General features: G+C 38.6%; 2 protein-coding genes across 4 annotated transcripts in view; one reads left to right on the forward strand and one right to left on the reverse strand.

Moving 5' to 3' along the window:
- Positions 1 to 11,403, forward strand: part of LRRC17 (leucine rich repeat containing 17) — a 55,463-nt gene extending 44,060 nt beyond the window's left edge. For both annotated transcript variants that reach the window (XM_019958624.2, XM_019958623.2), the window contains 2 exons: positions 5,056 to 5,211; positions 10,574 to 11,403. In XM_019958624.2, coding sequence (XP_019814183.2) covers positions 5,056 to 5,211; positions 10,574 to 10,971 — 554 coding nt within the window. In that variant the 3' untranslated portion in view covers positions 10,972 to 11,403. The remainder of the gene's footprint in view (positions 1 to 5,055; positions 5,212 to 10,573) is intronic.
- Positions 1 to 14,259, reverse strand: part of FBXL13 (F-box and leucine rich repeat protein 13) — a 226,980-nt gene that overhangs the window by 131,363 nt on the left and 81,358 nt on the right. The window lies entirely within an intron of this gene.

Consider the following 14,259-nt stretch of genomic DNA (forward strand, 5'->3'; position numbering starts at 1 on the left):
ATAACCAAGTGGTGCCTGGTCTAGAAATGGGGGCATTGACCAAATTTGACTTCTGGTCTCAGGACGTTTATATTTATATAATCTTTATCAAAGGCAACCATGTTTCACATCAATATTTGCAATTGTCATTTAAGTTTAAGGTTAAAAACAAAAGACTGTTTTTACTCATCAGTACAACAAATAAGATTTTTCCATGTGTTCTAAGCCTACTGGTAGAGGCTTTGGTTTGCCTTTACTGGTATTACTTGTGGATCCTATTTTTACCCAGGGCTGCTGGTAACAATGCCAAAGTTGGTTCTGCAATTCATATTCCTCTTCCACAGGTCTGCCACAATGGTTAAGCTGGGTTTCAGGGTGTTCTCATAAACATTTTTTCTACCCATTTATTTGTGGTAAACCCACTTTAGCTTCGGAGAAGGCAATGGCAACCCACTCCAGTACTCTTGCCTGGAAAATCCCATGGACGGAGGAGCCTGGCAGGCTGCAGCCCATGGGGTCGCTAAAAGTTGGACACAACTGAGTGACTTCACTTTCACTTTTCACTTTCATGCATTGGAGAAGGAAATGGCAACTCACTCCAGTGTTCTTGCCTTGAGAATCCCAGGGATGGGGGAGCGTGGTGGACTGTTGTCTACAGGGTCGCACAGGGTTGGACACGACTGAAGCGACTTAGCAGCAGCAGTAGCACTTTAACTTGTTCTACAGTGGTTGCTTGAAAGGTCTCTTATCATTCACTCTCATGCCCAACCCAGCAGATGTTGGTTCAGCAAGCAAATCCTGATAAATAAGCTGCTTTCCAGAGCCTGCTGCTGCTGCTGCTAAGTCGCTTCAGTCATGTCTGACTGTGCAACCCCATAGACGGCAGCCCACTAGGCTCCTCTGTCCCTGGGATTCTCCAGGCAAGAATACTGGAGTGGGTTGCCATTTCCTTCTCCAATGCATGAAAGTGAAAAGTGAAAATGAAGTTGCTCAGTCATGCCCGACTCTTAGCGACCCCATGGACTGCAGCCTACCAGGCTCCTCCGTCCATGGGATTTTCCAGGCAAGAGCACTGGATTGGGGTGCCATTGCCTTCTTCCAGAGCCTAGAAGATACTAACTCTGCTGGCAAGGAAGACCTCAGCCCTTAATGGCTTTGTAGGGTTTTGGTGAGGACTTGGGCTTTTATTCATAGTGAGATGAGAAACAAAGGATTCTGCCACCTGGTAAAGTGACAGATCTGACTTATGTTTTAAAGTCATGTGGACTTAGGACAATATTGGGATGATCCAGACAAGAGGTGATGGTGGCTTAGACCAATGTGGTCACAGTGAGGGAAGAGAGGGGAGGTGGGATCCTGGATATTTTGAAATAAAACTTTATTTTCTTTTAAAAATCTGAGAAAATGCCACAACCATTCATTGCCAATAATTATTCTAAATGCTAAATGTCAAGAAATTATTTCTTCTGCCTACCCTCAAGTGTTCTCTGTGGTTTTCAGTTCTTTCTAGCATCTCCATCTCCTTGTTTACATGGAGTATGTAAGAGAGAATGTAGCTCTCCAGTCAGGGTCTTGCTGGTCCTAAAGGAGGATATTACCTCAGTATTTCAACATTATAAGTTCAAATCTTAAAATCTTTCGCATTTCTATGTGTTGGCAAACACAGTTCTAGGTCAAATGAGACAGTATCTTATCAGAGGATGGAAATAAAGTCAATCCAAATTTTCAAAGCACTTTTACTATAAGAGGGCTCAATATTCTTATGGCTTCCCTGGTAGCTCAGATGGTAAGGAATCTGTCTGCAATGCAGGAGACCTAGGTTCAATTTCTGGGTTGGGAAGATTCCCCTGGAGAAGACAATGGCAACTCACTCCAGTATTCTTGCCTGGAGAATTCCATGGACAAAAAGCCTGGCAGGTTACAGCCCCTGGGGTCGCAAAGAGTAGGACATGATTGAGCGACTAACACTTTCACTTTCATACTTTAAATATTGCTGAATCATTTTGGGCTTCAAAATCACTGCAGATGGTATCTGCAGCATGAAATTAAAAGACACTTGCTCCTTGGAAGAAAAGCTATGACCAACCTAGACAGCATATTAAAAAGCAGAGACATTACTTTGCCAACAAAGGTCCATCTAGTCAAAGCTATGGTTTTTCCAGTAGTCATGTATGGATGTGAAATTTGGACTATAAAGAAAGCTGAGCGCCAAAGAATTGATCCTTTTGAACTGTGGTGTTGGAGAAGACTCTTGAGAGTCCCTTGGACTGCAAGGAGATCAAACCAGTCCATCCGCAAGGAAATCAGTCCTGAATATTCATTGGAAGGCCTGATGCTGAAGCTGAAGTTCCAATACTTTGGCCACCTGATGCGAAGAACTGACTTAATTTGAAAAGACCCTGATGCTGGGAGGGACTGGGGGCAGGAGAAGAAGGAGACGACAGAGGCTGAGATGGTTGGATGGCATCACCGACTCAGTGGACATGAGTTTGAGCAAGCTTCAGGAGATGGTGATGAACAGAGAAGCCTGGCATGCTGCAGTCTATGGGGTCACAAAGAGTCGGACACTACTGAGCAACTGAACTGAAACTCAACATATTTAACGAGCTCATTGTTTCCCATGTGTTATTAGATAACTAACTTTGTTGCTGCCTAAAAACTACCCCAAACCCTAGCAGCTTAAAGCAACACACTTTATTATCTCACAGTTTCTGTAGGTCAGGAAACCAGACATGGGTTAGCTAAGTCCACTGCTTCAGGATCTCTCACGAGGCTGCAATAAGGTATTGACCAGGGCTTGGTTCTGTGGTCTCATCTGAAGACTCAACTGGAAAAACATCTTCTTCCAAGCTCATATGGCTTGGCAGGATTCAGTTCCTTAAGGACTGAGGGCCTGAGTTCCTTGCTGGCTGTCAGCCAGAGGCCCCCCTTAATTACTTGCCACGTAAGCCTCTCCAACATGGCACCTTGCTTCATCAAAGCCACCAAAAGAGAGTCTGCTAGCATGACAGAAGTCACAATTACTGATAACCTAATTATGAAAGTGACATCGTATCATATTTGCTACATTCTATTGTTAGAAGCAAGTCACTAGGTTCAGCCCATACTTAGGGAGAAGAGTTTACACAAGAACATGAATATCAGTAGAGGGATTGTTGGGTGCCATTTTAGAGGCTGGCTTATTTATTTGTAATATATTAGACATTGTTCTAAACCTCCTTCATGAAGCTTTCATGGCTAGGAGGGTATGAAAATGAAAAAAAAATCAGTAAGATGTACACTGTGTCTGATGTTGCTATCTACTGTTGAAAAAAAAAGAAACAGAAATGGTATTATTACTGTTGTCTGCTTGAAAGCAGAGAGATGTCATTTTAAATACAGAGCCAGAAAGGTCTTATAGCCATCCCAATATATTGTTTCCACCCCTGTTGCTGCCCCATCCTCATTTTACCCTACATATGCCAGGTTTGAGGATTGTAGGCAGATGGGCAGCATAAATGAGACTGAAAGGTACCATGACTAGCCAACAGAGCATAGCAGTTAGAAGCACAGGTTTGGGGGCTAGCATGTCTTGTTTAAATCCTAGGTGTGTGACTATGAACACGTTGTGCCTCTACTTTATCTGTAAAATGAGGATAAATGTACTTTCTAGCTTATAGGATTCTTGCACTTAATACTTGTTAGGACACCTAGAAAAATTCTTATGCAGAGATACTAAGATACCAAGATCCCATCAAGAAGAAAAAAGCTAATTTAACAGTAATAAGGATACTAGAGAAGGAAACCATTGACCATGGATTCTAAGCTGTTAAAAGAAGGGAGGAAATAAGACTGGATCTTTATGAAGATAAACATACCATTAGTTAAGAAATCATATATACCAGAGGGTTTTTAAAAAATATTTGGAAGAAATTATCAGCAACTCAGTTATTCTGTAGCAAAAAGGGAATCATGGATAGATGTATACCACCTTTCATAAACTTTACTGTAACTAGTTCAAAGAATTTCTACATATTCAAGAAGTCTTTGGTCATGCTACTTCTCAGGTATGAACTAATCTGCATATTTTATTTGTTGCTTCTAGTTTCTTAGGTCCGAACAGGTTTGTTTCTCTTCATAGGTTCCACTTGCTCTGCTTAGAATTGAGCAAAACCTCTTCAGCATATTTTGCTAAAGATTAAAATAAAGGGCAAGTATTATGCTAAAATATAAAATAAACATGCTTTATAGTTCTATAAAGCATAATTTAAAGATATATAAATATGAAAGATAGGAGAACCTTAATTGCCTATTAACCTATGAAAACTGGACTCTTCTTCCAGAGGCTTCTCTTGTAGCAGTAGTAGTGGTAGCAGCATTATTATTATTGTTGTTGTTGTGGTTCCTGAGGAGTCCAGTTACTGCAGTACCTCGGGAAGAGTTAGGGATGAGTGAGTACAACTGAGTCACAAGGATTCAGGGAGTAAATGGTGATCACGAGGCAAATGAGGACTATACTTTCTCGAATTTTAGCATCCAAGGAAAGGAGAAATAAGATAACAGCTTGAGGGTCATCAAGGTCAAGGGCTTTTGCTTCTTTTTTAGGATGGTGAAATCTGAGCTTATCTGTTGAGAGGTGAGGGATGAAATGAAGATGCTGCAGAGAGGCAGTAATTAGTAGTCAAAGCTCTTAGAGGAGTAGGAAGGGAATCAGAGGGGACGCGCATGGAATGGTTTGATTTGTAGGTTTTATTTTGTTTCAGCTTTCTATTTTTGAAAAGCTTTCCGGGTGATTCTAACAAACGGATAGCCTTGAGCCCTACTAGCCCACACTGCCTGTTGTCCTCCTTGCCGTCTCTAAGAAGTTTCTCAGAACATTTCAGCAATGAGTGATATCTGCTCCTCTAAGTGAGATGCACTTAGGTTGCTGGGCTTTGGAGGAATTCAGTATATTCTCAGGCTTGTTCATAGCAAAGTTCTTTGGCTTTAGATGGGTTATCCTTTTTCCTTTCAAGAGCTGACTCTTTATCACATGAGTGATAGAGTCAGTGGGGTCCAGAGGAGAGCTTGGTAACCTGAACATGATTTTTTTTCTAGAGTTGAAGAAAGTTCCAAACAACATTCCTCCAGATATTGTTAAACTTGACTTGTCACACAATAAAATCAACCAACTTCGACCCAAGGAGTTTGAAGATGTTCATGAGTTAAAGAAATTAAACCTCAGCAGCAATGGCATTCAATTCATAGATCCTGGTAAGTTCCACAAATAGCCTTTTTAACAGACCACAGGTATTCTCTGGCAACATTTATAGTAAATACAATTTAGTTTTTGAAAAACTAAAAAGAACTTTGAATTTAATTAGAACTTGCTTGGCACTCAGAGAAATATTTGCCAAATTGTTGCTTTATGAAGTATGTAATAGTATGTAATATTACTAAGCTACAGTTATTCAATTGGTCAATTATTCAATTGGCCCAAAGAAGTGTTTTGTAGAATATATTTAAAAAATAAGAGTATGTGGCTAATAATATGCTACACATGTTGTGATTTTTTTTAAAAGGAAATTCAGATTTGGCATTCTCTTTGCTATTCGTTAAGTCCCAACTTGTTTAAAGTAAGACTTTAACAGTAAATTTGAAACATTCTGCTAAGCAGAATAAATTACGTTCATAAAATTAAGTATGCTCATAAATTAAGATAAAATGTGCTCAACTTAGAGCCAGGTAGATTTTTACTACTACTACATTGCTTCAGTTGTGTCCGACTCTGTGCGACCCCATGGACGGCAGCCCACCAGGCTTCTCCGTCCATGGGATTCTCCAGGCAAGAACACTGGGGTGGGTTGCCTTTTTCTTCTCCAGTGCATGAAAGTGGAAAGTGAAAAGTGAAGTCATTCAGTCGTGTCCTACTCTTAGCGACCCCATGGACTGCAGCCTACCAGGTTCCTCCATCCATGGGATTTTCCAGGCAACAGTACTGGAGTGGGGTGCCATTGCCTTCTCTGAGATAGATTTTTACCTAATCCAAAATCAAGATCAATTCTTTTTCATCCTTCAAACCTCTTCTCCATTTGCTAAGCAAAGCCCCTGACAAGAATGAATATGGTAAGTTAACACACTGAATTTAGAAAGAACTGAGAATGATTGCAATGGTGATCAGATTTGTAATGTACATAATATTTGTGTCTTCCTAATTGAGAAGCCCAGTGTTTAAAAATATGTATTAATGCATATATGCTATCCTAAGTCACTTCAGTCATGTCCAACTCTTTGTTGACCCTATGCACTGTAGCCTGCCAGGCTCCTCTGTCCATGGAATTCTCCAGGCAAGAATACTGGAGTGGATTTCCATGTCCTCCTCCAGGGGATCTTCCTGACCCAGGGATAGAACCCAGGTCTCTTATGTCTCCTGCATTGGCAGGCAGGTTCTTTACCACTTGTGCCACCTTGGAATACTATTTTTTTGTTGTTGTTGTTTTTCTTTTTTTGTTATTTTTGTTGTTATTGTTATTTTTCTTTTTTTAAAAAAAATTATTTATTTTATTAATTGAAGGATAATTGCTTTACAGAATTTTATTGTTTTATGTCAAACATCAACATGAATCAGCCATAGGTATACATATGTCCCCTCCCTCTCATCTCCCTCCCCATTCCACCCCTCTAGGTTGATACAGAGCCCCTGTTTGAGTTCCCTGAGTTATACAGCAAATTCCCATTGGCTATTTAACATGTGGTAGTGTAGGTTTCCATGTACTCTCTGCTTACATTTCACCCTCTCCTCCCCTCCCACCCACCTGTATCCTTAAGTCTGCTCTCTATGTCTATTCCTCCATTACTGCCCTGCAAATAAATTAATTGGTACCATCTTTCTAGATACCACATATATGCATTAGTATATGATATTTATCTGTCTCTTTCTGACATATTTCACTCTGTATAATAGGCTCTAGGTTCATCCACCTCATTAGAACTGACACAAATGTGTGCCTTTTATGGCTAAGTAATATTCCATTGTATATATGTACCATAGCTTCTTTATCCATTCATCTGTTGATGAGCATCTAGGTTGCTTCCATGTCCTAGCTATTGTAAATAGTGCTGCGGTGAACTTTGGGGTACATGTATCTTTTTCCGTTTTGGTTTCCTCAGGGTATATGCCTAGTGTGGGATTGCTGGGTCATATGGTGGTTTTATTCCTAGTTTTTTAAGGACTCTCCATACTGTCTTTCATAGTGGCTGTATCAATTTGCATTCCCAACAGTGCAAGAGGGTTCCCTTTTCTCCAGACTCTCTCCAGCACTTGTTGTTTGTAGACTTTTTGATGATGACCATTCTGACTGGTGTGAGGTGATATCTCATTGTGGTTTTGATATGCATTTCTCTGATAGTGAGCAATGTCAAGCATAGTTTCATGTGTCTGTCAGCCATCTGTTTGTCTTTGGTGAAATGTCAGTTTAGGTCTTTTTAAATTGAAGTAAAATAGTTGATTTACAATATTGTGTTAGTTTCATTTGTACAGAAAAGTGATTCAAGAATACATATGTATTTTTTCAGGTTCTTTTTCATTATAAGTTATCACGAGATATTAAATATAGTGACCTGTGCTACATAGGGAATCCTTGTTGTTTATTTTATATATAGTAGTATATAATTTCACTGACTTACTCATTATTTTAATCTCTAAGCCCATCCATATGGCTGCAAATGGCAATATTTCATTCTGGCTGAGTAATATTGTGTGTGTATCTGTATATATACATAAACATTCATCTATCAATAGACACTTAGGTTGCTTCCATGTCTTGGGTATTGCAAATAGTACCTGCAGTATTATCCTTTCCCCCTTTGTTCAACTCAGTTTCAGGAAAGTATGATATTTTCTACATTAACAAATATGTACTGAGCATCTGGAAAATGTCAACCACTTTTCCTTGGTAAATCTTCTGGAACAAAAAAGCATCTCAGAACTTTTAAGTGGTCATTTCAGGCTGGTCATTTAAGTCAAAATGACCTTTAAAACTTTTAAAATAAATACCTTCTATATTTCAGGGTTTTTGAGTTGAAACACTGCCAAAGCAAACTTACTTTAATGATGTATGCTGATAGGTATACAAATGCAGTGAAATATATCAATCTTTAAAAGGCAATGTGAATAACAGTCTCATAAAATGCCAGATATTATTGCAGAAAAAGGAAAGAAGGCACTCCCATTTTAGAATCTACCTCCTTTAAGGAACAAATGAAAAGTAGCTTTCCCAAGTGCCCAAATATGTATGGTTTAAGTAACAACTTTAGCATTTTCGAAATAAAATATAGGAATGTTTACAGATGCTTTCAATCTGAAGGGCTAATTTCTGTTAAGAAAAGTAAACAGTGAGATGATTGACTCACAAATGTTAGTTTTTTTTGAATGCAGTGTTTTCAGAACTATCATTGCAAGGGCTGACCTTTTGCTCCTTCGCAGCAGCCTGTTCCTCACTCCCTCCTCCTCCCCACACCCAAGTCATTGCTTTGCATCAAAATATAATTCTTTGGGGGGCTTCCCTGGTAGTTCAGCTGGTAAAGAATCCTCCTGCAATGCAGGAGATCCCAGGTTAAATTTCCTGGGTCGAGAAGATTCCCTGGAGAAGTGAAATTTCCTGGGTCGAGAAGATCCCCTGGAGAAGTGATAGGCTACCCACTCCAGTATTCATGGTGTTCTCGGTGGCTCAGAAGATAAAGAATCCATCTGCAATGTGGGAGACCCAGGTTCAATCCCTGGGTTGGGAAGATCCCCTGGAGGAGGGCATGGCAACCCACTCCAGTATTCTTGCCTGGAGAATCCCCATGGACAGAGGAGCCTGGCAGGCTACACTCCATGGGGTTGCAAAGAGTTGGATGCAACTAAGCACCCATGGGTTTTGTCTGAGAACAAATGATATGAAAATGGTTAATGGTATTGGCTTGAGAGTGTATTTTTGAAATTCCACATAAGGGCACTGTATACCCTAGCCAAAAGTATTTTAAAACAGCAATGAGAAAATGTTTAAAATAGAAACAAAATATTTAAAATCAGGATTGACCTGTTACAGCGTACCTGTTCTATTCACATTAACTGAAATAGGGATAATTTATGTTTAGATTTCTTTACTCTCAGAAAAGAAAAATAGCTTTTTGTTGTATTATTTTGTTATGTGTTCAATATTTGTTTTAATTATCTACCCTCTGGTGAAATTAAATACATATGAATTCAAGGCTGATAGCTATCATAGCTTGCCAAAATACAACCAGATGTTTTCAAAATATTGATAATTTTTTTTTGTTTTGGACAATACAAGAATATAATTTCTTCCCCATAAACTTGGAAATGGCTGTTTTCTAGGCATTTTCAGAGTTTATTCATTTCCCAAAGAGCTGTCCGATTTCTGAACACATTTCTCATTTTTTGTGCACTTATGTCTTACATTGAAATATTTTCCTAATCCATGTCTTTCTGTGGCATTTTTCCAGCGGGTATTAAAAAATGCACATGAGCACGAAATACATTTTTTAGAGATCTAACTTAAAACTGATTTTTCTAATAAAAAATTGTACTCTAATTAATCTAATCAAGGGGGGAGCTTTGAGTAAAAACGTGTTTCAGAATTTTTCATTTAGACATGTATACTGTTGCTGCTGCTGCTAAGTCGCTTCAGTCATGTCTGACTCTGTGCGATCCCATAGACAGCAGCCCACCAGGCTCCCCTGTCCCTGGGATTCTATACTGTTAGGGAAATATAATTAAAACCAGAGTCCTCACCCAGCATAGAAATCCTCTCCACAAAGTAGTAGAGAAAGAAAACTCTTTTATTATTGAATAAGCATTAAATTGGAATGTGATGTATACAACAGGCAATCTGCAAAGAGATTGCAGAGGCAGAAAGAAATCTCACCCTTTATATAGCCAAGCATATACAACCTAGCATATGTGTGTTTTCAGAATACATGTTTGATCCCTGGGTAGGGAAGAGCCAACCCAGAGAAGGGAAAAGCTACCCACTCCAGTATTCTGGCCTGGAGAATTCCAGGGACTATACAGTCCATGGGGTCTCAAAGAGTTGGACATGACTGAGTGACTTTCACTTTCACTTTCACTTTCAGTCCTTAAGTAAGAAGACTTGACAACACCATTTGCCAAACATAGTTCATTCTAAAAGCTTACCGAGCAATTGGAGTGGCCATCTGTGTTAGCTAACTGGCTTTATCAAGAAGAAAACAAACTTCTGTCTTTATGACAAGAGATAATTTTGCGCCTTAAAGGCTTCTACCCTCCCACAGTAACTGGGAGGCAGGAGTGTTTCTTCCCTTGATGTTTCCATTTCAAAGAGATTGTTCCCAGGTTTTTAAGCAGGATGTTCCTCAGAGAGCTGAGAAAGACCTCTTTAGTCTTCTAAAGGATGTGTATACATTTCAAAAAAGAAGAGAAAGTACTTGGAAGTTTTCTAAAGTAAGAACTCTGAGAAAAAGGAGGTTAAGGAAAATCTTTTCCTTTATTTTCAACAGCGAGAATTGTCTCTTACTTTTAAATTTGTCCTTATAATATACAGTGCACTTAACCTAATTACTCACTGGTTTAATAAATATTTTCCGTTTCTAGCTGCTTTTTTAGGACTCACACATTTAGAAGAGTTAGATTTATCAAACAACAGTCTGCAAAACTTTGACTATGGTGTATTAGAAGACTTGTATTTTTTGAAACTCTTGTGGCTCAGAGAGAACCCTTGGAGATGTGATTACAACATCCACTACCTCTACTACTGGTTAAAGCATCACTACAACGTGCATTATAATGGCCTGGAATGCAAAATGCCTGAAGAATACAAAGGGTGGTTTGTAGGAAAGTATGTTCGGAGTTACTATGAAGAATGCCCCAAAGACAAATTACCAGCATACCCTGAAACATTTGACCAGGATATGGAAGATGATGAATGGGAAAAAATACATAAGGATCATACAGCAAAGAAGCAAAGTGTAAGAATCACTATTGTGGGATAACAGAATTGTTCTTGTTCCAACTAGTTTTGCCTTTGCTATACTGGTGTTGGAAAACCGCATGTTTACATTTTGATTAACTGTATTACTTATTTATGCAGGATTATCCAACTAAAGGAAGGTTCCCTTGATTACTATTGTTGTGACAATATAGTAATCAGAGGAATACTCTTATCCTGCTTGCCTGCCTGTTTGCCGAACAGCTTTCGATGATGATCCCACACTGGTAACCTGCAGGAGTTGGGTCCTAATGATGGCATTAGATTTTCATAATGTCCTGTATAAATCTTTTTACTGCTTTTTGAAAATAAAAATTAAAAAAAAGCTTGGTTCATTTTCACATGCTTTTCAAGAGCTGTGTGCACATACCTAAAGATGATCAAATGAAGAGATACAAATGATTAGTAATAATAAAATCTTATTCTCTCCCCTCTACCCCCCCCGCCTTTTTTTCCAGTAAGTCAGCTTATGCACTGAATAAATTTCCATGTTTGATTCCTGTGCACTCCAAAATGAGGTCCTGGTAAACTCAAATTCTCCACTACTTTTCACTGATCCTTGCAAAAAAAAAAAAAAAATGTCCAGCTAAACCAGAAGAATTGTCACATGCAATAAGCCAAGAATCTGAGAATTATGTTAGAAATTGTTAGAAGACCGGACTCTGAGAAGCAGTTGTATGTGGTGTGAATCATGAGCCCTGAACAGGTATAAACACTAGTAAGTGTGGAAACAGCACTGGTGTTTTAACAGAATTTAGGCAATGGAGCCGCCTGTCAGTGGGAAGGATCTGAGCCCTTCATATGTGAAGGAGCATAAAACAGGATGAAATTAGGATTCAGGGTCAGGATTTGAGATGAAAAAGAAACAAAAAAGAAATTGATATCAGAAGCAACTGAGGGAGCAGGTGGTATGGAAGAGAAGCCCATGGGATTGCAGGTTAAAATTAGCTCACCTAGAAAAACAGATCACCGGAAAGAGAGGAAGTATTTGGAGACTAACCCCATCAGTTTGTATTTTGATAGTACTATTCTATTAGAAAAATAAAATGAAATATGTGCATATCATTAGAAATACAATTTTTTATGCAGATTTCCTTTTTCATACTGAGTTGAATATATTTTCATTTCTTATATCAAGGTATTCATACAAAGTTTAGCAACTGATCTTTGATACTTGCACAGATTTCCAAAGTATAGAAATGATAAATAACAGATAGTATTGAACATGTTTTTTTGGCTGTGCCATGTGGCTTATGGGATCTTAGTTCCCTGACCAGAGATTGAACCCCGGCCATGGCAACAAAAGTGCCCAGTCCGAACCCCTGGATCACCTGGGAATTCTGTTGAGCATTTCTGAAGCACCTACTAGAGCTCAGACACTGTGCTAAGAGCTTCACATGTTCTTTTTCTAATTCTTACAAGATCCTCCTGAGGTACATAATATTATCTGCCTTTTCTAGATGAGGAATCCGAGGCATCGAGTATGCCTCCTGAAACACCTTTCTCCTTTTTCTCCTGAAATACCTGTGAGGGCTGGAGACAATCTTTGGGTCAAGTCAGTTAAATCTGTACTAATATGTATAGGAAACCAAGAGAGTGGGGAACAGGAAGAATTGCTGGAGCTTGTGGCTTAGGAAATGACACAGCATTGTAAGGTTCTAACCTCTATGCCCTTTTTCCTATGGTTTGGGTCAGGGTGGAGACTTAAGAGACACTGGTTCTCAAAGCAAGTTCTCACATTCAACATGATAGGTTGAAGGCAGCTGTTAAATTTGAAGTGTTACCAGAGAGATATAATAAATTTACTTATTGTTGATGAGCACTTAGAGTGGAATATTAAAGAAAACATCCAAGATTTGATGGTGGAGAAAGCCCAGGTGGGACCATAGTAGGAGACAAAGGCACTCAATGGAGAGGTGAATGTTCTGGAAAGGAATAAGGATATTAAGTCTGATTCAAACAAAGGACCCAAATTACTCTCTGGTTTAGTTTTTGGAGGCTAGTTGGAAATTTTATTGGTTGAGTTTTATAGTCAGGATTATCCCCAGGGATCTATTTGGAAATAAAGCTCTGGAACACACTGTGATACAAACTGATCTGGATCATCCAAAAGTAAGTTGTTTAGAATCGCTACTATCCTCCATGGCCAAAATTTAAATATGTTTTTGAAAGTTTAAGATTGCTATTTTTATGTATCAGAGTTCATAGTTTCTCAGGGAAGCATTGCTGATCAATGATGGAATGAACAATTAGATACTTCCTTTCCTGCCAATTTCTTATCATTTCTTATCATTTAATAACTTGTCTTTGCAACTTCCTTCTCTTCAATAGGCGATGAAATTCAGGAGTTTTTTAAAAGTATATTTTATAGTAGTCAAAAATAATACAATCCTGAGATCTCCATATTTGAACACATATGTTTAAATATCACCTGAATTTTTATTCAAATACCCAAGTGTTTGTTTTTTTAACTAGTTCTAAGATTCTTTGATTTTTTTCTTTTTTGAAGTAAATAAGATTTACTACAAGCTAAGGTCTCCTGAGTCCTAAGTCTGAGTCAGTTCTGACCTAAATCTTGACTCTTTGAGAAAGATATTTAATATTAAACAGTGTGGATTAGTCATTTATTAAACTTTCCCTCTCCTGGAGTTTTCACCGTGGATCAATTAATACCCATTTCTGAGAAATCTGAATAAGGCTCCTGCTCTGACAAATAGAAGCAATTCAGTAATAAGAATCTACTTGGCTAAATTCTGTGAGATTTGGGGGCTTCTTTCTGCAGGAAGCAGAGTATTTGGTGAGTGGATGGGGAGATGTAATATGTATCAGTCAACAGTGTGACTAATCGGTATAAATGAGAGAATCAGTAATAATAACATGAATATGGTAGGCAAACTGGAAAATTACTTCATAAATTCTATTCCCCCCAAAATTAAGTATTTTATTCTATGAATTCTAGAAACATAAACATGCAACTTTGGGAGTATTTACAAGTCAAGTGTTTTCTGAACTGATCTCATCTTGCCAGTCATCGAGTCGGTGTAGAAAAACTGCAGTCAAGTGGAGCCTCTCATCCCTTATGAATCTGTTTTGCTCAGGTTCAAAAATGTAACTGCTGGACTTAAAAATCACTATGTGTATCCTTCCCAAATGTATGCTCAAGTGTTTCATCATATACTCTGCATCAGTTCAGTTCAGTGCTACATCACATACTCTGCATCAGTTTATTTCAGTCGCTCAGTCATGTCAGACTCTGCGACCCTACAGACTGTAGCATGCCAGGCCTCCCTAC

This window comes from Bos indicus, chromosome 4 (assembly GCF_029378745.1).
Source record: "Bos indicus isolate NIAB-ARS_2022 breed Sahiwal x Tharparkar chromosome 4, NIAB-ARS_B.indTharparkar_mat_pri_1.0, whole genome shotgun sequence".
NCBI lineage: Eukaryota > Metazoa > Chordata > Mammalia > Artiodactyla > Bovidae > Bos > Bos indicus.